General features: G+C 42.0%; 1 protein-coding gene across 6 annotated transcripts in view; it reads right to left on the bottom strand.

Annotated features, from left to right (window-relative positions):
• nedd4l (NEDD4 like E3 ubiquitin protein ligase) overlaps positions 1-26436 on the bottom strand; it is a 42457-nt gene that overhangs the window by 3619 nt on the left and 12402 nt on the right. Inside the window, exons 6-30 of one of the 6 annotated variants that reach the window (XM_072372623.1) lie at positions 19982-20017; positions 19250-19300; positions 17733-17794; positions 17352-17454; positions 16367-16521; positions 16090-16225; positions 15790-15978; positions 15550-15627; positions 13081-13140; positions 11958-12095; positions 10761-10931; positions 8709-8906; positions 8254-8331; positions 6074-6128; positions 5696-5754; positions 5313-5378; positions 4536-4765; positions 3553-3674; positions 3325-3395; positions 3000-3095; positions 2837-2910; positions 2668-2728; positions 2384-2443; positions 1929-2036; positions 892-988 (exon numbers count right to left, since the gene is read on the bottom strand). In XM_072372623.1, coding sequence (XP_072228724.1) covers positions 892-988; positions 1929-2036; positions 2384-2443; positions 2668-2728; positions 2837-2910; positions 3000-3095; positions 3325-3395; positions 3553-3674; positions 4536-4765; positions 5313-5378; positions 5696-5754; positions 6074-6128; positions 8254-8331; positions 8709-8906; positions 10761-10931; positions 11958-12095; positions 13081-13140; positions 15550-15627; positions 15790-15978; positions 16090-16225; positions 16367-16521; positions 17352-17454; positions 17733-17794; positions 19250-19300; positions 19982-20017 — 2554 coding nt within the window. Of the gene's footprint in view, positions 1-891; positions 989-1928; positions 2037-2383; positions 2444-2667; positions 2729-2836; positions 2911-2999; positions 3096-3324; positions 3396-3552; positions 3675-4535; positions 4766-5312; positions 5379-5695; positions 5755-6073; positions 6129-8253; positions 8332-8708; positions 8907-10760; positions 10932-11957; positions 12096-13080; positions 13141-15549; positions 15628-15789; positions 15979-16089; positions 16226-16366; positions 16522-17351; positions 17455-17732; positions 17795-19249; positions 19301-19981; positions 20018-23882; positions 25102-26436 lie in introns of those variants that run through there. The other 5 variants (XM_072372620.1, XM_072372621.1, XM_072372624.1 and 2 more) reach the window with 5 other exon arrangements.

Below are 26436 nucleotides of genomic sequence, written 5' to 3'. Positions count from 1 at the left end.
CCCTCACCTATGGTCATGAGCTGTGGGTAGTGACCGAAAGAACGAATACAAGCGGAATACAAGCGGATGAAATGGGTCCCCCCGAAAGAGCTGGAGGAAGTGGCCGGGTACAGTGACGTCTGGGTTTCTCTGTTAAAGCTGCTGCCCCCGCGACCCGACCCCCGGAGAAGCGGTAGATAATGGATGGATGGATTTCTATTATTCTATTATCTATTTATATTCCTCATTCGAACAACATGTCAGGAATTGGTTCAGAAATAAAAGAAAAGAAAGAAAAACACCTGCAAAACAGCCTTAGTAAACAGAGAAAGATTATAAGCAGTGTTGTAGTAGCTGTTAATCTCTGAGAGGAGGTTTGGGATTTTAAATGGAGCTTGCGGACAAAAAGAAAGCTGGCTGTGGGCTTTGTAGTAAATCCTTCTGTGGGTTGTGGAGGAAGAGGTGAACACATGCTGAATCAGTTGAGGGTCTGACAGTATAGACGAGTATACGCCAAAAACAAAAACATGGAAGAGAGACATTCACCGACACTTGTGACTTCCCTAATGGCTGATAGTTGGCTTGGTATATAAGGGCATTGAGATGACATTCTCAGATTTTAAGACGTGTATTAGAACACAAATTCAGGCTTTTGGCCAACCATTACTTTCTGTATTAGTTGAAACAGAGTCTAGTTAGTTTGACATAAGTATGCAATACCTTTTCATTTGTAGACATTTAAAAATGTGATGTATAATGATTGTAATTCAGTTCTTAGAGCGCCAGCAGTGCTTTCCCCAGAGAACTATTCTTCTGTCATCGGTACATAAAGTTCAGGCCAAGACATCACAAATATTGCAGTAAAAAGCAGAAAATAAAGGAGCCTGAATTTATCTGATAAAGGTCACATACCATAAAGCTCAGCAAAGCCATTCATTGGCACTCGTGATGTTCCGGTAACAAACTGGAGGAGTCGGATCCTCTTCTCAGCGTCCATAAACAGGACGACCTAATGAGAGAAGAAAGGGGAACTCTCTTAATGGCATTTCACAAGGACTAAATACTCTTTCAGCTTAAAGAACTACTTTGAAGCATTAATAAAGAAACACCCGAAGTTAATGTTTTTCCATTCGAACACCAATACAGACATTTCAGCAACACGACCTACATGAGCGTACTTAGAATGCGATTTCTGTTAGGACCCAGTTTTGGACTGTGGCATTGAGGACATAAAGGCTAGTCGACAAGTTTCGTGACGGAGCTTTAAATTTCTGTTTAAGGGTTCAGACTCTGGCTCTAGTTTTAAAGACAGAGCGAGGTTCAAATTTCTGTCGGGTCAGTTTTAAGTTGTTTAGTTGCGATGATTAAAAGAGCTTAAATATGCCCGTGTCACCATGTCCTTTTTTAATTTTCTTAAAAAGTCATGGAACAAATTCAAACAGAATTGTATTTGATTATTTTGTTAATGCTTAAGCAAAGAGAATAACCAGTGTAGGTGATACGTTAAGCTCTTTCATCACAGCAAACAAGAGCTTGTTATTTCAAGCAGACTTTGATCTTCAGGAGTGAGGCCAGTAAACCCGTCAGAGTTTGGATGGACAGAAACATGACTGGAACCAGTTTTTAATCATAAAACTTCCTGCTAAAAAACCCTGCTTCTGAAGATGTTGGGACATAGTGACACACACACACACACACATATATATATATCAATTAAAATAGTGAGAAGTAAAAAAAATTATATTATATTATGTCATAGGATTCTTTAAATATTTTTGTTCTTCATTTAAGCCAGCAACAAGTTTTAAAACACTGGGAAAAGAACAACGAAAGACTGTGAGAGCTGTAGCAGAAAATGATTTGATAATAAAACAGCAGCTCAGAGCAGCCGAGTCTTTCAGAAGAAAACACAGTCGGTGTTTGTAGATCCGATCCGATGTGTGACAGACCTTCCAGAACCACTGGATAACCGGATGGTTGGGACAGTAGCCGTTCTTGTAAACAGTGTGTTGTCTCCAGTCGTTGACATCAACGTCACCTAAACCACACATGAGTAGCTACGAGGAAGCAGAGGGGGGAGGAAGAGGAGAGAGAAAGCTTTTACAGCCAGGAACACGTTTCATCGCAGCGATTTCAAACATTAAATACCAGAAATATTACCAGTGCTAATTACTTTCATTTTAACGGAATCTGTAAACTATAATATTAATCCATCAATTATTTTCCAGCTCTCCAGAACTCAAAGATATTCAGTTGACTATCATTGAATGATCAAAAGAAAAAAGTTGACGGGAGCAGGAACTTTTTTACTGCTCAAAAATAACTTAAAAGAAATCTTTAGATTTTCTTGTTGACTAGTCTGTCTTAAAACCTGTTATAGTTTCTTCTAGCAATGTCTGCATACCTCCAGTTCGTTTTCGTCAAAGATCTTGATCAGATCTATGAGAATGAGCTCGGTGAAGCCCTGAAATTGAAACAAAATCAGTTATTTCAACCATAATCGTCATTAAATAACAACTCAAGCAACATGAAGAGAAAACAGTTCAATTAAACATGTTAATAAGCTTTCAAAAACAAGCTCAACAAGCTGCGGTTCAGTTTAGAAACAGGCATTTATCTGTTATACAAACGCAAAATATATAGCTACACTGCCACCCAGTGGTAACTATTAGTACAGCACATAAATACCTCCAAGAAGGCGTTCATTTGCTTCTGGACCCGGTTGACAAACCTCCACTGTATGACCAGGCTGAGGGCAGATTAATGAGATTTGTTAGGGGGGGGGGACAAGAAAACCTTCTGGAGTGTTTTTGCTTAAACACACTAAAAATATTCAGAAAAAAAATAAAAATCTTACTCTATGTATTCCTGCTTGTTCTCATTGGTGACCACCATGTCTGAGCCGCTGGGCTTCAGATCTACCTGGTACGTCTGAGGGAGGGAAAAAAACATTTAGGTTGAAGGCCCCCCGACTCTCCTCAAATTACAAAAGCAAAAGGAGTGATCTGAGGCCTGCACACCTGTCCAAAGTTGTCCTCATCAATACAAAACCGGAGGTCAAGCTCAGTGGGATCATTCTCCAGAATCCACTTAAGAGAGTTGTAGTATTCACTGTCCTGCAGGAACAGACACACACACACACACACACAAAAAAAACCCTTAACAATGGCTTAATTCTTGGCTTTGTCATTCCAAGCAAATGATTAATCATCTGCTTTGTGTTAACTGCAATCAGGGTAGACATCAACACATCCATTTCAACGAGCCAAACTCGAGGCTCTGAAATGTACTTTTTCTTTTCTTCCCCAAAATCGGTTAAATAAATGAGCAGGAGCGACACCGTACCACAGATTCCATGTCCTTAAGAGAAATCTGTTTCCCCAGCATCATCTTGTAGAACGGTCGAATGAAAAAACCTGGAAAAAGGAAGAAAACACTCAAATGTAACGGCATGTGTATAGAAAAAAAGCTTGGAAAACCTCAGTGATCTTTACATGCATGACACTAAACAGGAAAAGGCATTTTTTGGACTTCAACAATATCAAAGACAGCCTCCAGCTTTGAGTAGCTCACCATCCAGCAGTTTTCCATGATACACGGCCATCCCCGCCACACGCCCGATGAACTTGAAATAGGAGAGGTGGTCCTCATTACACAGGCCAGAGTTGGGATTGATTTGGAGAGTGTAGTTGTCCCTGGAAAGACACAGAGAAGCAGACATTAATTTCCAGTTTGTTCAGTCATCCGCAGACCGCCGAAATGCACCAATGACCTGTGGTTATTTATCACTGTCTTCTTCTCTCTTTGGTTACAGAAGGTCAGCGTAACGTCTCCTCTGACCAAGTCAACTCTCTGGGTCCTGACCAGACAACCAACAGTGTGCACAACCAACCGAGTTTTGGCTGACTTTACAAAAAAGCAAAGCTATGTGTAAGATTTTTTTTGTGTTCATCTTTTTCTGCTGCACCCAATGGGGGGAAAATAAACACGTAAGTACAAGCACAAAACTTCTAGGTGATTGCGAATCATCATTAGCTTTTTCATTTACCTGCGGCTTCGTGAGGATGTTAAAAGTATATGAAAAAATGTAATAAAAAAAGCACCTGTGAACGGTTTTAATCAAAAAAGGAAAGAAGTTTTAATGAATTAATTCCTCATTTTTCAACCTTTGTTTTTCAATAGCACGAGCGAGCTGTGTCCAAGAAAAGGAACAAAGCAAATGACACTTTCATTATCGTGTATGTGGGAAATGTTTGTTTCAGGATGGCTGTTTGAATCAGAGGAAAAGTTAATCAAAGTGAAAGGAAATATTTACAAGTCTCATGGGGACACAACCCAGCAAAAAATGCTTCTTACTACAGCTTGTCAACAAAGCCAATCAAATGCATGAACAGAGAAGGATGTTTCCATCAAAACACACGTCCCTTTTACCGCTTTGACTTTTCAGTAACACTTTGTCCTGTGTGCTGTGTCATATCCTGTTAAAAGTCCAGGGATTAAATCTCTGTCCTATAAATCTAAAGCAATCAGACACAAACAAATAAGCAGAGACTTACGTGGCAGAGTACTCAAACAGGCCATAGTAGGGATTAAACATCTCCTTCGATAAGAGGAAGAACCACTCTCTGGCCACACCACCGTAGTCCAATCCTTTCTCTGATTCAAACTCAATCCATAGTCGTGCCTTCAAGGCATCTGGCCTCTTTACGGACATGATTCGGCGGTAGGACTCTTCAAAGATGTTATTCCGATGTAGCTTCATCTCAAATCGGTTGGGGATGTCAGCCTGAAATAATTTGCAAAGAAGAATTTGTAACTGCTGCTTTGTTACAAATAAAAAACCTAAACTCCATTAAATACTGGTCCATTGAGGTTAGCTGGAAAATAAGATACAAAAGCTACCGACTCCAGAAAAATGATTGTTCCTGTCAAACTTCACAAAAACATTCCCATCATTAAACAAAGCCTTAATGCTTTTCAGATTTTCTAAAAGAAAAGCAAGTCGAGGCAGTGAAATAAGACAACTCAAACACAGGACCGAGTGTTATGTCTCAGCCAAAAACTAGGCACATGAATCTCACCTGAATTACTTTTGTTATTATTCAACCAAGATTAAATACCGGCAGTAAAACCAACAGCTCAAAAAAAAACATTCATCCACTTTCTACAAGACATGCTGCAACAGAGAATGTGAAATGGCTGCAATAAATACAAATTATGTATACAGAAGGCACATTTCATCAGCTTCTTGCTAGGGGAGGTTGAGATTTGGACTATATTTAGCTTGAGAGTCATTATAAAAAAAAGCTGCGCGAGCATAAATCACTGCTTACCGGTTTCTTTAACTTTTTCCTGAAGTAGTCGTATTTCTGCTTGAACTCTCTCGAGTAAGGAACAGCCTGCACAGGTGGTGACACACAGCAGCAAAGAGATTGTTAAAAACTGCACCCTGATTGTGATTTACTGCAAAAGAAATGTGTAAAAAATGAGTTTTTAGCAGTCAGAAAGGTTAATCTAGAAGCTTCTTGTTAGCAGTGAAGGAGAACAGCATCTGAAGAGTTACACACAATGGCACAAAGGTGTGAGCATGCTAAGTGACAAAGCGATTTCTCTGCTGTGTAAAGCTGCACTGAGGCTGATAACAGTGTGTGTCAGATAAAAACTACAGCACTGCATGTAGAGACACTTTAAGAGACATTGAGGGGAAGCGACTCACGGGTCCTGTGATTGCTGGACTTTGAAGACGAGGGTCCTCCCACTGCGTTGTCTTAGTGTCTGAATAAAATACACAGATAGTAATCAATATGTTTGTCTCTTTTCACACTCATTAAGTTGGACAAAAGTCACTCAACGACTATTTTGAAAGTCTCATCGTGTGACGTCATGACATAGAAATAAAACTCAAGTGATTTAATGACACTTGTAACAGATGAAGTAACGGATGAAGAGCTTTGCTGTCCTTGACTCCGAAAAAATCTGGGGCTACGCTCCAGCTGCAACACACTATTACCTTGGATGACGCGGAGGCAAAAGACAGATAAGGAACACACGCGTGACTAAATATGAGCATAGAAGAGACAGAGAGCCGTCTTACTGTGGTCAATGTAAAAGGTGCGTCCGTCCGTGTGAACCCTTTCCTCCCATCCAGGCTGAAAGAGAAGCAAATGAGGAGAAGCGTGAGCAAAACAGACTGCACACTTTAAAAGGGCATGCTCAAATAGAAAATCAAATCCATCCATTTATTTTTTCCTTTTTAACATTCGTTCAATTGAACTTGACCGACCATCTGAGCGGTCGAAAAACACTGACATCCCAGGACCTCAGGCAGGACAAGCTCAATCAAAACACCACAAAGGAAATGAAAGGATTCACGGTCCTATTTGAGTCAAGTCCGACACATCAGCAAGGCAAGGGGTACGACCACAACATAAACGTTAATCACCACCCCTGGTTCAAACCAGTACACCACCACTGACCACTCAGTACAGTGTCACGGGCCACACACACACACTCATACGGCACCAGCAATCAAGCAATGGGGAAATTGACCATGGATTGAGTGTAAAAGGGTGGAGAAAGGAACAGAGTGTCACAATCGTATGAGTTTTTCTAACAATGCTGCTGCTGCATGAGTGAAGACCAGACTGAAAAGCTGATAACACATGCAGCGTACAGCCAGTTCCTTCCTCTGACATATATTTATGGTTCCTTTTGCTTCTTTTGAAACCTCCCTCCTTCTTTCACTCGCCATCTACCCTTAATTAGGCCCATTTCCTCAGTAAGTCCTCCTTTCTCACTCTAACAAATGCCTGGAGCATCTCGCCTTGTTCCACTTTACACACTGGTCCAAATGTGCCTGAGACGCTGATGCAGGTTCACAGACATGAAGCAGTCTGAGGGATCTCAGGAGAATGGTGAGCGAGCTCTAAAATATCAGTCGTCGCCATAAGGGGAGGTGGTGGTGCAGGGAAGACGCTCACAGAGAGAGGAAGTGGGGTAAAAAACTGGTAGGAGGGGAAGGTACAATCCATCCATGCTGGTCATGAGAAAGAAAGAGAACAGATAGAAAGAGCGAGGGGGGAAAAAAAAGGAAGACGCAAGGCTGTCTGCAGGCATTTGACCAGACCAGACTAGATCAGACAGATAAGAAGGCAGGCAGAGGGAGGGAGGCACAAACCAACCTCCTCTGGTACGTTCTGCCAAACAGACAAGGCCAGGTGTAGAAGAAGTAGCGTACATAAGATCCGTCAGAATGAAGAGAAAAGAGAAATGAGGAGAGAGAAAAAGAACACACACACATGCACTCACCACACAAGCCTGTGAGATGCAAAAACCAAGCAAGTTTTGATAATCAAACATCAAGCTCGGGTAAGGTAAGGCCTATTTGTTTGGCCTGTAACTTTGCCAAGCAGATGATACAAAGTTTGAATCAATGCTTCTGCTTGAAGACAATATGCAAACCTAACCTGGAGACTACCCATGAGACCTATGCAGTGTGGGCATTTACAATTGCACCATCAAAACACAGCTGCAGCGGGGTTTCTATGCCGTCGTTGACTTTTTGGATTCAACTTCAGTCCTACGAGTACGAGGGTAGCCCGAGTAGGAATAAATGTTTAAAAACCGTCTTCTATCAAAAATAGTGGAACACAGAAAAGAAGAAAGAGATCAGGGGAGAATGAGCAACCACTGAGCTACTGAGGTCCAAACACAGATCAGGAGAGCTTTGAAAACGACATAAAGCCGCATGAGCAGAATATTGGTCACTGTGAACAAGCCAGGTACAATCACATTTTACAGTGCTGTTTCACAGAAGCAACATCTTTGGGGAATGCATTATGCCAGTTGTGAGACTCGCAGCTACATTTGTTGGGAGGCATATATTAGCCTACAGCGTTGCTATGGAGTCAGATTCACAGTTACGCAATAGGCTCTAAATTAATTTAGCATGAAACCGTACATCGGGCTCAAGTTTTCAGTTAGGTTTCATCACAGCCCCACGACTCTCCCTGCCAGCTCTATTTTTCCCCCTCAGACCTCTTATTTCATAACAGGTCTTAAAAAAGAAAAGCTATGCTTCAGTCGGATCACATGATCATGTCGGCTCTTTCGCCCCGAATCACTGGCAGTGCATCGAAGTGAAAAATTACAGTTTCTCATTGAGATTGTAGCTAAAACAACTAAAATACTTAAGCAAACCTAAGCAGTTACTGAGGCTGTTATGAGTGTGCTGTAGGGGTCAACACGATTACATCCATCTGTGTCTGTACTTACAGGAAGAGGGCCGAGGTCACCGGGCTCCATCGAGTTCTTATTCCTCATATGGACTGGATATTTCAACCTGGGGTCCTCCTGTTTATCAGTATCCAAAAAGGGAGGAAAAGAAAGCGAATAGATAGAGTGACATGTTTATCTCCAGTTTAAGAATGAAATACAACACAACCCAAAGATGATTTTGCCTGTGGATATTATAATAAATGTTAATAAAGAAGTGAATGAGAACTTGACTTTTACACCACCAGATGTCACTAGAAGATTCTAGAAAAAAAAAACAACAACACTACCCACTGAACTAACTTTTGTCATTAGATATCTCAGAATTGTCAAACTAGTTTCCATAATCACATACAAAGGCAGTTTGTTCAAGTTTTTATTCATTATATCCCTACAAAATCTATCCTTAAAGCTAAATTCAACCATCAGCCCGTTACCACAGTGTGTTCGCTCACCCAGGTGGTGGCTCTGCTGTTGTGGTCTATGAAAAAAGGCCGTCCATTTGGGGCTATTCTCATCTCCCAGCCTGGAGGCAGGAAGCTCTGCTGTGTCTTGTGCTGGGATTTGGGGGAGCTGTAAGGGGACAGCTGGGGAGACTGCGGATTGGAGAGAGTGTCTTTCACAGCCCTCCGCACCTGGATGTTGTTGGCACCCTGAGAACAGGGGGAGGAAAAAAGTTGTCATATAATACCAGTCAACTCAACATGAGAGGGTCGAGGACTCATGTTTACAGAAGATGTGGATGACTGACAGGTCAGCAATCAAAAATCATTGGTAATATTTTGAAAGCAGCAGACAAAATGCAAAGATAGACCCTAATATTCCAAGAGTTTCCTTCATCTCCAGAGTAAAAAAATAAAAATGTCACCTAAACCAATGAATACTAAGATGAAGCACATTATCACCTCTCTCTACATTGTTATATCTGGGAAATGTCCTTTCTGAGCCACATGTAAAGAAGAAAGAAGCCAGTTGTAACCTGATGGAAAAAAATATTAAGAGATGTCGAAGGTGATTCTGATTTTTTTTTTTCTTGATAACCTTCCTGGAGTTTAATTTCCCACTCCCTCTTGATTTCCCAGATAATGTAAAAGTCCAAGAAACAAACTGAGAATTAAAAAATGACGTGCTTTAAAACTATTTGATACTTTGGTCAAGGCAGAAATACAAATCAGTCACAACATAATAAAGGCAGAAATCATTTATTTATCAGAAAACTGCCATTGACCCGCATCTTAACAACTTCTAATTTGAGTTTGATCAAATCTAAGTCGTCCTCACTAAAAGCGTTACTGCATCACATTATTTTTTCAGCACCCGTTATCACAGACTGATCTCTTTTTTTACAGGAATAAAGATTGCTTTAATCATCCTGACTTCCCACCTCCGCTGGCTGCTGTAATTACATCATTCCACTGTGAATTTTTCATTTCCTCTTCCTTTCACAATGCCTTATTAATACACACATACTCCAACACACTTTAATTAAACCCCCTTCAGGTCTGTTCCCTCGGTGGTGGCAAAGGATCTTCACCACCGAGTGGAGCCATTAAAGCTGTGGAAGGTCAAGAAGAGACCGTTCATTTTTAGAAACAATGTGTTGGTCTTAATTAGTTAAGCTTGTGGTATATCTAAGGCAACAGAACACAATGTAAAGTTTAAGATGGGGTCCATAACGGAGCCAAACTATCAAAAGTTTTACAAACGCTAACTGCTTAGAGCTGCAATAACAGGAACTTATGTCCCCAAAGTTTCTATGCACATTTTAAAAGCCTCAAAAAGGTTGAAATAACAAGGTGAAATTTCAATAGTTTACCTGGAGATTCATGTGGCTCACACTTTAACCACCCGTGCTGTCTGATTATTAACCGGTGAGTAAGAGATAATGCTATATACGCATGACCAGGACGTGACATAAGTAATTATTCAACAAACACCTCTACCGTGTATTCAGGTTGTTCAAAAACAGTGATAGACCAATCAAAAACTTCCATTAATCCATCCAAGTACTCAAGTTAGCCCAGAGCGCTCATGTATTGGTGCAAACCTACACACACAGATCAGCCGCAACATTAAAACCACTGAGCATTCATCACTGTGTGACAATGCAATGATCCGTCAGTAACCCTGGAGAATAAAGAAGGAACAGCATTAAGAAACAAAATCATAATCAGTGGAGAGAGCAAGATAGCAGCTGGGAAGAAAAGATTATTTACATGGTAAAATTTACACCTCTGTATGATGGGCAAGGACAGGAGGAGAGAAAAGCTGCATCAAGACAGATTTATCCAAAATGGAAGCATTTACAAACACAATGTTTAAGTCAAATTACGTGACTGAAAAATGACTGATGCGAAGAACTTAGTTTGGTCATCAAGGATGTCGTGAAAAGTCAATACAGGAGGGTAAAGACTAGAGGAGGAAGGGGACAGAAACATGTAGTCTGCAGGCGGTGAAAATGAGAAAAGGGTAAGATGAATGGGATGATTCGGGAGTCTAATTCTCACCTCCAAGGGGGCGGAAAGGGTGACAGTAGGGGAGCTGAGGCTACGAGGTCGTCGAACTTGGGGCTCATGGAGGTGGTTGCTGGAGGCATTGGAAGAGGAGGAAGGGGTGGAGGCAGGGGCCGGGGATCCTCCTGATGCTGCCGCTGAAGTGCTGGCTCCGTCTTCAGTCAGCTGTCAGGGAAAACAGCACTTTTGAGGTTAAGTGGGGCGGGAATTAAGCAAGTGATGTGGTGTGCGAAAATAAAGCTTCGTCTCAGCTGAGCCATTCTGACAGAGATGCTAATCTGCGCCGTATTAATTGGTCTGGATGCTTGATTTTCTCTCAGGAAATGAGTTCCTAAAACCTCAGAAGCAAGGGTAATTTAGGCCCGTGAAAAGAGGAATCCTTTATGTCTCTTAAAAAAAACAATCATTTGTGAAAAGGCTTATGTGTCAGATAGAAAACAGGGAGAAAGATTTGACATAAGTTAAAACTACTCTGTAACTTTCAAGCCTTGCACAAATAGCAGGTAAAATGGTTTAACCCACATTTACAGTGGGTTATATGCACAATATGTGCCCAAAAAAAAGCATTACATAATAGTATCCCTCTGTTTAAGAGTAATAAAAAACATGACAATCAGAGCATGAGAAGGAAATGTGATGATGAACAGGTATAACACAGCTGGTGTAACACAGTGTTCATGAAAAGGTGAATTTCAAAGAAGAGAGACGTGAGCATCAAGTGTAAACTCAGTCCCAATATAGAAGCCTCGCTCTGAGCTATATGTACGTGGAGCTGCCTCTTTTGCAGACAGAAAGACAGGGGGAGACAAGTGGAAAAACAGGGTCGAAGCAGGTAAAGGGAAGAAAGAGTGGTGGTTACAGATCCATGCCAAGGTTTAGAAAGGTGTGACCAGCACAGAGATGCACGTCATAATAATATCAATCGAAATGCTGGACAAGAGAAGGAAGACATACAATTAGGCTGGACAGGTCAGGAAACTAAACAGAAGGAAAGACAGAAAAAGAGACTTTGAGGTTTCAAAGCTGCGTCTCTTTCCATACTTCTCCATGGCTACACAGAGGAGAAACACAGGAGGGAATAAGAGGGGATAAGAGTCCCGACACACAGGCCAACGCCACGACAGGAACCAAGATAACGTCCAGTCCCATGCACAGAGCCAGCCTGACAGCCAACCCTCAGACCTGCTGTACCTGCACAATTGGCCTAGTCCAAGTAGTGGTGCGGTTGTTATGGTTGACGTAATAAGTTCTTCCCTTGGCATCCTTCCTCTCCTCCCATCCAGGGGGCAAGCCAGGGGTGGTCAAGGTGTAAGCAGCTGCCGAGGGAGACTGGCCAAGTGTGGAGAGAAAGCAAAGTAAAGACAACTAATCAGTAAAGGCTAATATGCTAAAAGACTCGTGGAGGGAATCTTTTAATATACTTAAAGGATGCTGCTGGGAAAGAGACAAGTTGGCACAAATTGTTGCTTTCAGTCTAATCAAGTTTAAAAGCTTTTGCTATCACCTAGAAGCAAAACAATAGAGTTTGGTTTCAATTATTGAAGCACAATTCAAGGACAACACATGACGAAATAAGCTTTAGAACTAATGGAAGAGGAGGTGTCAACCTTTACAGACGAGTACCAAAACTCCACATGGGGAAAAGGAGTAGATCATTACTTTTTGCTAAGTGAAGCATTAACCACTGGAAGCACAAACATTACCAAAACTGTTAAGCAAACGATCACAACAAAAAAACTGCTGCTACTTTAGGTGCGACTGTGCAAAGACGGAACACAGGGAACGTGCTGAACACATCTTCATTTTTCACACTGTCAACGCGGGCTGTTGACATGGGCTTCGTCTTTACTCGTTTCTCGTAAAAACAAGGTTGACAGTCCGTGATCACACAACAACACAAATGTCCACGCGTAGAAGGACACCACAAACAAATGCTGCTCTAAGCTGGCACGTCAGCGCATTGTAACACGAGCAACAGGGGAACTAAAGAAGAGAGAAGTTATTCCGCTCTTTTAAATGGCCCTGATCACTTTACAGAACAAATCAATCACCTGCCAGAAAAGACAGCGCATGTGCTATAAGTAAACATTGATGTCCATTTTAGAAAGATGGTGTGTTGCAATATTTCACATTATGTGTCACAAAAATATGCAAAACAAATAAAAAGACTGACAGCCTTTGTGTACTTTTCAAAACGAGTTCAGCTTTTAATGAAGGTTGCTCACAAAACTAGTCAGAAGACAAATCCTACATTGAGGGAAATGAGACGTTTATGATTGATAGGATTTATACTCAACATAAACTGAGATATTACCATAGACTCCTCACCACCTGAGACTGTTTGAGCTCTTGTTCTTCTGGTCTGGGAACTCTGCTGGTGGTAGACAACAGGGGAACATGGTCTTTAGTTCACAGTATGTAATGTTTTCATAGCCAGAGAGGAAGAGAAGAGGCAAGTATTTGAGCTGCCGTGAGGGTTGAGTGAGGAAAAAAGTCTGTGGACAAAGACGGGGAATTCATTCTCAAAGGAAAAGAGGAGTGGATGAAAGAGAGGAGATTCTTTTCATTAAGGGCAAGGCAGGGAAAGTGCAGTGGCTGTGAACTTTAAAGACAGAGGACTCACACGAATCTGTGCTGTTGGTTACATTTGGGTAGAAAAATAGAAAGTAAATCTACTTTAAGATCATGGAAAAAAAAAAAAAGAGATATCATAAGAACTCTGGATCACAGCTGCTATTCAGGCTTGCACTTGTCTGTTGGAAGAGGGACGCATTCTTTTCCCCAAAGACTATATTCAATCACAAGCCAATGCAGCTTCTTTGATTATGCCCAGGTATGAAATCACAAGTGAAAGAAAGCAGTTGTGCTCAAAGGATATTAAAGCAAAGATGTTCACGGACTTGCAGCGTTGACAAACAAAAAAAGTGTTTCAATAGCAGAATTCACCATCAAGAAATGGATCAGGAAAAGTCATTCAAGAATAGCTCTATCCCAAAAATCCAGAGGAAGTGAAGCACGTAAGATGAGAGCATCAATTTCACCAGGATGTTCTGGGGTGTGTTGCATAACCTGGAAACAGTTAGCAATGTGAAAAGCCCCTCAACTGCTGCAACCAACAGAAAACTGCCTTATAACACCAATAACGGATGACCTCAACTGTTATTTCTACTGGAAATGCCATTAAGAGTACATGTGGACACACAACCTGAGATCTGCATTTAGTTACAACTGCAATATCAGATCACAATAGAGCTGCAGACTCTCGGACGAAAACAAACGGAACCAAAACTGAAACCCGACTTGGAGCCTTGCAGCATCTCATTAGACTCACAATCTAAGGAAATCCTAACCATATTCAACTGAGATCGTATCTATCTTTTCTCTATTTTTAGGTTTTTAGCTGCGAAAGACATTTTATCAAGTGGAGGAAAATATTCAGAAGTTTTGCTCGCTCTGTTGCAGGAACTCACATGCACTAACGTGCACATGCAGCCGCCCCAACTGCAACAACATAAACCAGCGAAGCTCAGATTACAAAACACACAGAGAGAAATTACTTTGTTCTCTGGTAAGCAAGCCTTTAGACAACTATAAATTAACACAGCAAAAATATACTCGACTCTCTCTTAACATTCTAAAGATCATATATCTAACCTTTAAGGCAAATATACATATTTTCAAATAAATTACCATATTCATGTTAAGCTATAAGGTTAAATGAGTTCTTGCCAACAATGACACCTTTTGTCCCACCGTTTCGCCTGACAAATGCAAAGCAGCCACGATTAAAACTCAACTTACTTGTGGAAACATTTTTCACAGTGGAGACCCACAGGTAACACAGCTGGTGGAAGTGAAATAAATTTTAAAAAAATCTGCCGGACGAGTTGCGTTGCATTCACACCATCTTAATATTAATCACGAAACACCGAAAACTTAAATGATGGAATGTATTTGTGAATGAAAATGCGTTTCTTTTAGAGAAACTGTGGTGGAAATGTCCATACAGCTCAATGGATCAGCAGCAAGGCAAACTTTTTGTTGACCATTATCAAACACCACTAAATCACCTGCATTCAAGGAATTCATTTTACCTTAAATGGGTCCGAAAGTATTTCAAAAGTTGCTTTTCCTGGACAAAATTCATGTTCCACTGTAATCTAGTCCTGAGAAAGTTACAATTCAAGAGAAAGACCTGTAATTTTACTTGGCTTGATAACGCCAAAGCTCAGTGCTACGACTCAGCTGTGCAACAAATATTTGACTCAGATCATGTGACATATCGGTCAGCTGAATCTCCACTGATTCTTGACTCAGGACTCTGTGGGGAACGTTCGAACTTCTGAGGTGCTTTCCTTAGTATTTAATCCTTATCGAGGGCTCCTACTGGAACGGTCACTCTGATATCTGTAGCGTCAAAATCTGTACAATACACCAAATGTAATGGCAGGTGAAATCACTAAAAAGCAGTAGGGAGAGTGGAAGAAGTGTGGTTATCATTTAGAGACAAAAAGTTTAGTAAGCAGAGGAAAGAGGTCAAATTTGAGGAGAGAGGGAAGAAAAGGTGATAAGAAAGCCACGTTCTGCCTGGCATGGAAGTGCAGTTTTGACATGCAAGACAGGCTAAAAAAAAGTGATGAACGTGTGGTGCGCCCAGAGAACTCAGGAATATCAACAGAGAGGAGGTACGTGACACATCAACCTGTATAGGTTACAAAGAAAGGGAAGAAACAAAGCGAAATGAGATAAATAGGGGGAAACTCAAGGGCTGCAATATATGTACCATAAGAGGAGGAGCCTGGGCTTGATCACTGACGCCATCTGTCATACTTGAAGAACGGAGTCTGTTTGACAGCTGGCTCTGTTCAAAGTAAGCAGGGAGAAATAAAAACCAAAAATTATGACATACAACAAAAAAGTACCAGGCAGCAAATCAGTCCGACTGCCAACATTTCACCATCAAGCAATTTTTCTGGAGAAATGCAGGTTTTGAGAGCAGAAAATTACAGTGTTCGACTCTCACCAGAGCGGAGCTGGGCCCTGGCAGTTCACCATTGGTATCGGGAGTGATTGACAGCCTCAAATTTAAATCTTCAGAGAACTCCTGTGTGACAGGTGTTGACGGGTGCTGCGGTGTCACAATGGAGGAGGGACCAGGCAGAGACTGGGCCAAGCTGTCATTGGGATCCTCTTCTGTGATGAGCTCCCAGGACTACAGGGAAAAACAAGGAGACACAAGCATGCTTTGGTGGCCTTATCACTTGGGACAGCTGTGGCGAAGTGTGCATAAGCTAGTGCGTGTCTGAGTTGTTTTCTCTCTCACATTGTCCATGTCCCTGGGCTCCAGGTGCTCATTCTCTAGGTCTTCACTGATATGGCGCCTCGCACGGAAAACACGGTGGGCTTCCTGATTGATTTGCCGCTGCTGATTGTCACTTTCAATCTCAGAGATCACATCCCTTAAAGAGGCGATGTTAACGGAAGTCAAAATGCAGCCAATAACTACAGACAAAAAGCTTTAAATAATAGAAGAACAAAAACTGTGTTTAAGCTTTGTACTAAACTAAAACATTTAGAAAAGGATAAAACATCATAGGTACATGTTGGAAGGTCGTTTCCACTGTGTAGAGCGATTGTTGTGGTTGACATAGTACGTGCGTCCCAGGTTGTCCACCTTTTCCTCCCAGCCTGCAGGCAAAGGGGGCAGCAGCTGCTGAGGTCGCTGGGAGCCTGAGTCTGCAGACTCATCCCAACCCTGGAAGAAAGAGTCCACAGTGTTGTACGACTAACTCACTGGTAGCTCAGTCAAACGATGCTATGGTTGCAGATGGTTCCAGTGAAATGCTTTGATGACACATAAATATTAGCCATAGATCAAATTTAAGAGGAGATTCAAGTATGGAATTATACTGAAGATGTGGCTGGTGACATTTTTCTTACTGCTGTGTTGTGGTTTGACATTTTTTTGTTGACATTTATTGGTGTTGTCGTCTGATGAGCTACCATCAGGCTGGAATATCTGTGACCACAATCTAAAAGGCAACACGTGATGACAAAGGCAACTTTCTTGAAGGATAGGTTACTTGAAGTAAACCACAACAAAGTCAGTGCTTTTGATTGTGCTTTTTCACTGCGAGAGGATTAACTGCATCTTTAAATGCATAAGCCACAGATACACATGCAAGAGCACATATTAAAGTAAAAGAAGCAAAGCCTCTATTTCTGCAAATAGCAGACCACACTCTAAATGGTTTTTCCAGACCCTGACCTGGAAAAGACTTTTACCAGACTCTGGCAGCAAGAAGCTTTCCAAGTTCACAGAAAAGAAGAAAAAGAAGAGCTGTCCTTTCTCCACTCACTCCTAGTAAAGACTGTTCTGACATTTCTATTGGTCCAAAGTGAGGCATTTACTTTCATCGTTCAGCTTCGAGGTTGGTTAGTATTGTGTGGAAGACACAAATAAAACTGGAATCTAATCTGGCTTCAGGTTTTATGGAAAAGACTGGAAAAGGCAGAAGAATGCCTTAGGTAATGAAAAGTCAGCAGTTTCAACCATCTTAACAACAATAGTGTCTGAGATCTTACCTCAGCCTCCTCCCTCATCTCCCCAGCCTCCTCCTCATGCCCTCCTTGTTTGGGCAAATAAGCCATCTTCAGACGCAAGAAACCCTTCACCCTGGATTTGTGGCTGGAAGGAAAGTATCTGCTTAAAATGCTTGAAATGTAGGTGAGTTTCCAAACAGCCTTATATTCCCTGATGGTATTCCCCCTTAGCATTTGACTGACAGTGGCACGGTCCTGCTGCTACCACTGAAATGGTCAGTCCATGCTTTAAGATGAATAATCTGTCACTGCCTGTCTTCTCCAACTTGCAAATTCATAAAAAACAAGAACAAATCTACTCAAAAGTCACTTTTTGTGATCTATCTAACCTCATTAATGGTAAAATAACAGCAAAAAACAGACCTTCTTGGCCGCAACAGGAAGTCTTTAAATGTGTAGGGTCGCTCCATAGCAGGGTCCTCTGTCTGCAAATTAAAAGGAAGCATTTGTTGACAACATTCAGTTGAACAGACAAGCAAACACAGATGTTAGACAGTAAATTATCAGAGTCACCATTTCAAAAGTATGGCTAGAGCCCCCTGCAAGAGCATCCCAGGATCATTATGCAACGCTGAGATTCTCCAGTTACACATTCAGTAGAAAGTAGACAGTAGAAAGGTCTTTTGTAATTCATAGCAATCTCACACCGCTCTCTAACTGGGCCAAACCAGTCCGCACTGGCTGCTCACCACATGCTGCTCAGTCCGGTTCTACTAAACCAGACCAACGCAGTTTCCATATCAAACATACAACACTGGACACTAAAAACTTCAGTAAAAGAGATAATAATCAGAGGGTGTATGAAGCCTCGGAAAGTAAAGCTCCTGAACATGTCAGACATTTAGAGTGGATCTCGACTTTGCAAATAATGTCTCAAAACAACTGCTGTTAGAATTGTAGCTTCTTTTAAAGCAGGGATATCAAATGAGTACGGTGTATGAAAATGTGCTCAGAAAGAGCAGCTCAAAGTTTCCCTCTGCTGACTCATTGTTCCTGATGACTCAGCACTGCTGTCCCGATTCACGCAAAGTGACCTGACAACACACGAGAAGCTACTACAGAGAGAAAGATGATGACTGAAGTAATGCCCCGGATCTATAAATAGGCCAAAAATTCCTGCAACATGTTATCATTCATGAACTAAATGAACTGAACCAAAACACACGTTTGCTTCTGTTGGCTCAGCCGCTTCGTTTAACGGCTAAAATAAGATATTCGACATTGGCAGAGGAGCCAAATATTTTCTTCCGTAATGGTGGCCTTCACCCCTCAACGTGACTCAGCTGTAGCTTTTATCTGCTAACAATTTCCAACCCCTTTGGGATCCAAATGGGACATTAATAATTAACCCCAACAACTTCTTTTTTTTTTTAATGGGTTTTTCAAGGTTGGCAACCTAGACGAAACTTTAGAGAGCTACAGATGGCACAGTTCTCAGTTGCAAAGAGATTAGAACACTTTGTTTGCATCTCAGGTACTGGCCATTAAATCAAACCTAAACTGCGTCTTCTGTCCTAACCTTTCCTTGTTGTTGTTTTTTTTTCAATGCCGTTTCCCGGCACACCAAACTGTCCATGTTCACGTGAGTGTGTGAATCTGACAGTCCAGCTTTTTCCATTGGTTCTGAGGGTAGCCTGTCTGTTTACATTCTGGAAAGCCTGTTTTCCATTTCCAACAAGAAGAGTACTGTTAGACCGCAACAAAATGCTTCTTGTATGGCAAGCACTTTCTCACACAGAAGACAGGCGTGCACACAAACAAAGGCGCTGCCTGACCTTCATGGAAGTTAATAAGGCACAACAAACGGAAGGATAAGAAACAGCTGCGTATTCAAAACAGGTTTAAAGCAGTTTGCGTGCACACGTATGTAAATGACTCACCGGCAGATGACTGAGAGGAACATCAACCTGTCCCAGGAAATCATCTCTGGTCTAAGGAAGAGAACAAGAACTTTAGAGGCTTTATGTTATGAGGTTTTTTCTTCTTCTTTTTTTTTTTTTTTTATTTCTTATTTGTGCGTGTACTGAAAGCCAAAATTTCCAGCAGGGGTAGAGAAGGGAAAACCACAATGTTGAGAGAAATTACCTCGTGCACCAGAATAACCAGTAGCAATGTGTGTGTTTTTGTCACAGACGGAGAGAAAGACAAAATGATTGTGATTTCATGGGCCATCCAGAAATAACCTTTCGCCTTATTTCTGAACACCTGTGATAATCTGAAGACGACACAGCTCCAGGCAATAAAGAGCAACAGTGTTTGAGGAATTATTTAATAGGGTATAACAGACCTATCATACAGCGCTGGCTGTGATTTGTTAAGGTTTATCAGGTGACTGCACTATTATGTTCGCTATCAATTAACAGAGAATTTCACAGGTGTCCAGACAGAAGGCTCAGTCTAGGTTTTTATTTATGGACAGGCCTTTGGCGTCACTTAATAGGAGAAAAACCTCTAAACCCAGCAAGGAAAAACATCCACTGCCACCAAATAGAAGCCAAGTCAACTGACAAAAGGAGAGAAATGACAGATGTGACAAAAGGGAAGAACCAGGGAAAACTTGTGTTGGAGATTCAAGAGGCCGACAGATTTGTCCGTAACTGAGCAATGATTACCTGTCCGAGATGGAAAAGCCCATTCTTGGTAGCAGCCTGTGTGTGGGACACAACTTTTTTTTAGACAACAGACATAAACTAACAATGACGTCTGCTGGCTGAAAGTGATTTGACAGAGAAGCTGGGTTGAAACATTGCATTGTGCTTTTGCAGACTACCGTGAGTTTGAGGTTGTGGGAGAACTAAATAGTAGCAAGACCATTGTAAACGGGGGCTTTTTCGAAATGAAAGAAGAAAAAAAAATCCTGCAGTCCGCCATGGTGATCAGCAAGTGCAAACAATCTTTCTTTTCTTTTTTAAAGAGTTATCATCTGGTGTTCAAGCCTTGATGTACAACAGAAGACACATTTCATTGTTTTGGCATCTGTGAACGTTGCTTCACTGCTGCATTTAAATAATCAAAAGCATGAGGACATGGAAGCTCTTTACACTAAGCAATATTATAATATTTGTGGTTACTGTCCAACTTTGAGTCAGCAAAGAAGAGCATTTTAAAGCATACAAAAGGTTGAAAACGACTGCTTTAGTTCCTAGGTCCTGGTTAAATCACATCCCATGGTTTGTCTAAAGCATGGCACAAAAAAAAAGGAGTAAAATGTTCATTTCTAACAACCAGCTTGACCTGGTAACAGGTTTTCAAGTTTGAGGTTACGATATAAAGCAACCACCCTGTTTTCCTCTGATGAACAGAAGGAAAAAGTCACTGGGCTTCAACAACAATTGGAATCCATGCTGAGAGGTTACAAATGAGTCACGTAAAAACAAAGACATAAAATCATATAAACACACTGGCACAATCAAACACAGACACACCTACTAAACTAATTCTTCTAGGAAAATTATCTGCTTTCATTTCCCAAACCAACTGAACCATTCATTTACTGCTTACATAACTCACAAGTAATTCAAAACAGTCAGTTATAAACTTCTTCTAAAGTAGGACAGAGCCACAAAAGAAACCTGCACAACAACACGAGTTAACAGCATCGTATTACACCCTCTTACATGTGTTGATCAGTAGCCTAAAGAATAACATTTTCAAAAGCTTATTCCACCTTTCCTGTAGCAAACTCCGTCTACCCGGTTTTCCAGAACTGATGAGTCACTGTAAATGTGCAATCGTAATCTGGAAACTTCATGCGACCATATACACACAGCAATGACCCTGCTGCGTCTCACATATGAAGACAGTTTTAGTAATGGCAGCGTCAGACAGAACACATATCTCAGGAGACACGGCTGCTTTTCACATCCTTGACCATAACAACCATTTTAGGCTGTGGTTATGCTTATGGAGAGAGATACAATTACAGAGTCATTAAAGGGTCACATCTGAGACTGCAGCTGCCTCTGGTGTGTGTGTGTGTGGGGGGGGGGGGGGGGGGGGGGGGGGGGGGGGGGGGGGGTTTACTATGAAAAACCAAGTGAAACAGGAGGGACAAAGAAAGACGCCTGAGCCAGAAAAAAAAGACCGCATACAGTGGCTATATAACAAAAACCAGCTCACTTTAACCAGACCACAAAATGCCTGCCTCACACAAACTGCTCGTTTAATAGATACACAAAGAAGTGCAGTTCATATGTGCTGATTGAAATATAAATCAAACAAAGTGTCAGCAAGCCTGAAGGAGAGTTAAATTACTTTCAAAATCCTTAAAGAACACCAGAGAGTAAACAAAAATGGCGAGAATTAGTGACACTATTTGCCACTGAGCAGAACTGCCATGAAGCCACAGGAAGAGGTGGTTAAAGAATTTACAATACAAGGCAACCTGGAACAAGCCCAGACTGGCACTGAGGTGTCAGGAGGCTGTCTCACCTACTAAACAGTCTCCATGCTGACACAACTGAATTACAATGGCATGCAACTCAGACGGATCAGAGCAGTCAGAGAAAAGCCCTTCCTTCACAACAATAGCAATCTGGATCCCTCTTAGATGCCACTGGACCAAAATAACAAAGAGAAGCCCCGATCCATCCATTCATCCTGCCTCAGGTAAATATAGCCATCCAAGTGGGCCGCAGGAGCTCTCTGTGAGTGGCAGCTGAGGTGTCAAGCAAGAGCTGTAACAAGGGCATGGCTCTGTGGCAAAGCTGTCTGCAGCTAGTCAGTCTCGCACACACACACACAAACACATGCTCTTGTTATCGCATGTCCGTGCTTTAAAAAGGGGGCACTCCAACTCCAGGCTACCAGTTGGGGAAGACCTGTCATTCTGGTCTAAATTAAGATTTCCTTGCTGCATGGCAAACAGGATGTCCAGCAAATTTTTCTAATATAAAAAGGAAAAGAGTGAAAATTGCTTGCGTATAAGGCCACGGTGCTGTCGATGCTTTCAGGCAAAACCGACAGCATTAGAAAGCAGCGGAACTTAATACACAAAACACAAAACAGACACGTCTTCTGAATCATTAGAGTTAATCCTTTGCGTTCAAGGTCAGAAATTCTTTGGACCAAATTCTTCAATTATAAACCAGATACTTTTCAAATAACTGTTAAAACTGACACATAGGGCCCTGGCCACGGTAAGGGATACAGAAAGTGGCGGCCATACAGGCCTGGGTGATGGAATAAACAGGCACGTAACAAGAGCTGCAGTTTGATGGCTTGGTCTACTCTGAAACATTGCATTTAAGCTGTTCCTATCAATTCAGTCGTGTCCAAACTTCAAAATCTTGGCAAAGCACCATACATGTGAAAGAACTGATATGAACTATAGGAAACACATACCATTTGAATGTTTAGATTGGTTTATTTTCTTGGCATTTGCTAAATAAACGCAAACTTCAGCCCGTTTAAATAAGAACATTTATTCACTCATTCATTTTCGACTCTACTCTCTGGAGCCACACACCTCATAGCAAGCTAGGAGTAACCCTAACACAGCCAGTGACAGCATCAAAACGTCAGTTCATCATCCATTACAGTATATTTACGGCTTCAGCTTTAAAGTGCAGCTTATTATTTCAGTTCACAACTGTCTGCAGAATATCCTGCTTCTGGAAAGTCCATTACATAAAGTGATTAAAAGAGCTTGTGAGAGGTAGAATTGCATAACATGACACAATGATAATAAACTTCAACCTTTAGAGCAGTTTACCTCCACAGCTTGAGCTACGCTTGAAAAGGAGACAGCGACATCAAAAGGCTTTCAGGAAACCGTAATATCGCCTGAAACTTCACGAGCACTGCTTGGGCTGTAATGACATATTAGTTTCTTAATCACTTGCAGAGCAGCTGTGAGGATATAGATCCATAACAGCCCACAACCAAAGAAGATAAGCCATATGCCTGCTCTCAAAATCAACAACCACGCTTGAAAGACACTAAAGATAGAAACAGCCAACTCACTGACTGCAGTTGGGGGTTATTATCAAACCTTAAGTGTCGCATTTCTGTGAAACAGAAGGCAACAAGTGCAGGGGGACAAATTATCATTTCATCCACATGCCTGTTCCTGTTTTTAGTCCTCAGCTGAATGGGCTGATGTGTGTAAAATTTCAAATGCCTGTGGTTGTGAAAGAAAGCCAGCGTGAGTGTGATTTAGCGAAGTAACTATGTCTCTGCTCCTCACTTCCCAGAATGTTACCACTCTTTTCCTGCACCATAAACATCTCCCCTCATTCATTGACCGAGGACGAATAAGAGCCAAAATGTAGAAATTAGACGTGTAACCTCCCGACATAGTTTGCATAGGTTAGGTAAACTTCGAATGCCATTTGTTGCCGCCGTGGCCTTTGATTCCTTTGACCACAGATCAAACAAGCTATCATATATTCCACTAAAAGTCTCATCCACTATTTGTATGATCTCTTGAAAAGATAAACATTGAAGCATTTTTTTTCCATCAAACCTTATATTAGCAGGCTACATATATTTAACTCTTCATATAATCTTTACCTTGGGAGTATTTGCTGTGGAGTCACTGCCAAAACCCACATCCTGATTTCCACCACCACCCGGAGTAAAGTATATCTTGAAATGTGGCTGCCTTCTGGGGGTTTCTCCACTGATCTTAAAAGTACAACCATTAGATCTGTTTTTGGCCTCCGTCGCCACATCCGTTTGATCTTCATCTATAGTCTGGAAATGTGCACCGTTTTTCTGATGTTTGTTTTCTCGCAGCATACTCTGACGAGACGAGCTTCTCTCCAGTCTAATTCTGGGATAGCGCACCGTACGGAAACCTCTTGAGCTGCCGTGGCCACAGTCTGTGCATTCTTCCTGGGATGCAGCGGTCTGTTGTCTGCCCTGGTTCTGATCCTGGTTCTGGTGAAGCTGAAAAACTAGCCTCTGTGGTGCATCATTAATACCAAAACACTGGTCCAGGTTCTGCTGCTGGGGTGACCAGCCAGCACCACCATAGGGAAGAATCCTGAAATGCTGGATATCAGAGCCATCAGGAGAATCTCTTTGAATACATATGGCACCAACGCTGACACCAGTTTTGCCTCTGCTGAATTTAGCATGGCCACTAGAACCAATGCTAAAGACTCTGCGTTTGGGATGGTCTGGCCCTGTCAGAAAAGATTGCGAGTTTAAAGGATCTGGGCTGTATGGAGGAGGCGGTTGTCTTGGAAAGTCTGCTTGAATCTGTGGCTCGGTATATGGAGGCGCAGGTCCAGGAGGAGTATAACAGGGCGGTGGGACATCATTAGCATGGCCACCGGAATCTCCATTACCTGATCCATTGGAGCGCTGAAGGGAGATGTGCATGGACGAGCTCTTAGTCGCACGTGGCTCGGTACAAGTGGAGAGCTGGGGTATGAACATGGAGGAACTGCGTTTCAGCGAAGGCTCCGAGTGCAAACCAAATCCAGTGGATGGGTCGTGCTGCGCAACTGACTCCTGAAAAGGCCTTGACATCGTAGGAGGGCGCATGCTGAGCGTCGCGACCACCTCTCTGTTTTCCTGCAGCTCCTCAGACTCTCCCTCCAGTATCTCCGGGGCTGTGTTACTTCGGCCAGAGCCAAAGTACAGACGCAGACGTCGTGCCATTTTTCACTTCACGTACTACAGCTCCTGTTCCCTCTAACTTTCTCTCTCACTGGCTGTTGGTTCTCCTCTCCTCCAGTCGCCCACTTCTCCTTTGGCTGGCTAGATGACTGATCCCCTTTTTTCTTCCACAACCCCCCACCCCCTCCCTTCCCACCCTCTCCGAGACTCTTCCACAACTTTCCTTCCAACAGTAAACTGTAGAAGGAAAAGAAGAAATCCCACCACAAAAACATAACAGTCGCTACAAACAGCTGACAACTTAACACTATGTACTCAAAGGAGAGGCGGAGAAAAAAAAAATTAAAGGAAGGGAAGGGGGAACACAAAAAAAAAAATGAAGGAGGATCTCTGTCTAGCAAACCGTTAGCAATACCAAGCACTAGCGACAGACAGCAGAAATAGCCTTAGGCAAGTGACAGCCAGCATTCCTGACATGATTGGATAAGCGCCGCTGGCGCTCCTGGTTACCGAGGTGACAGTGGGTTGCCTGTCAGTCATGTGACAGCAAATGGTCCCACCACCTCTTGTTACAACCCCATGCTGCCCTCAAGTGCCAACCGCCCCCCCCCCAGCTGCATCCTGCTTACGCACATTCATGCTTCCCACCATCCTAATGGTCTCTTTCTAATGCCTACCATGCCCCTGCGTCAACATCTTTCATTACAGTCTTTCCTCAAAGTAGTACTAAACACTGTCTTTAAAACATCTCAATCATTTAAGTTCCTTTCAAAATGTAAAGTATACGATCACAGTATATATACGACCTCCATTATCTCTCCATTAGGGCCATGACTTCACTCCTTCCAAGCGTCACTGATCTGCCTGAACACCCTTTCCCCAAGAGAGGAAAATTAAAAAGGAGGGAAAAAGGAAAAGAGAAACACACCCATAAATTATCTATATCATTCGACTAGTCACAACAGCAAGGGAATCATCTGTTACCAGCAAACCTACTAAATAGAATTTAAAGCTGAAACACATAAAAATGCAACATCAGTTATGGTGGATAAGTTGTGGTCTATACATTTTTGTGGCTTGGAAACAGGGAGAGATGCACAGGGATATTGTTGCTAAAAATAGATTGCAAAAAAAAAAAAAAAAAGGCAGAAGAAAGAACAAACTCTTTGACAGATCACAGCTTTGATAAGGCAAACAAGCCAGTCCTCTCTAGGGAAAGATACTTGAAACAGAATAGACACACTGTCTGCCATAAGCAGCCAAACACTTAACTAGCTGGTGGTTTTATAGGCCACCGCCCGAGATAAAACTCAGCTGCGCTTCTTTGCCTGCAATGCTGAATGAAATAAGGCACTCAAATGATAGTGAGACAATTGTCATAGACTATTTGGCAGGTACAGCAGCGAGAGACATTTTAACAAACGGTATACGGAAAATTCATAGAGAATGCTTTGTACTGGTCAAAAGCAATGTGATTCACCAGTGTATCAGCAAGTGA

Source organism: Leuresthes tenuis, unplaced genomic scaffold (genome assembly GCF_036924035.1).
Source record: "Leuresthes tenuis unplaced genomic scaffold, fLeuTen1.0.hap1 SCAF_19, whole genome shotgun sequence".
Classification (NCBI taxonomy): Eukaryota; Metazoa; Chordata; class Actinopteri; order Atheriniformes; family Atherinopsidae; genus Leuresthes; species Leuresthes tenuis.
This window is presented reverse-complemented; position numbering and strand designations above follow the sequence as displayed.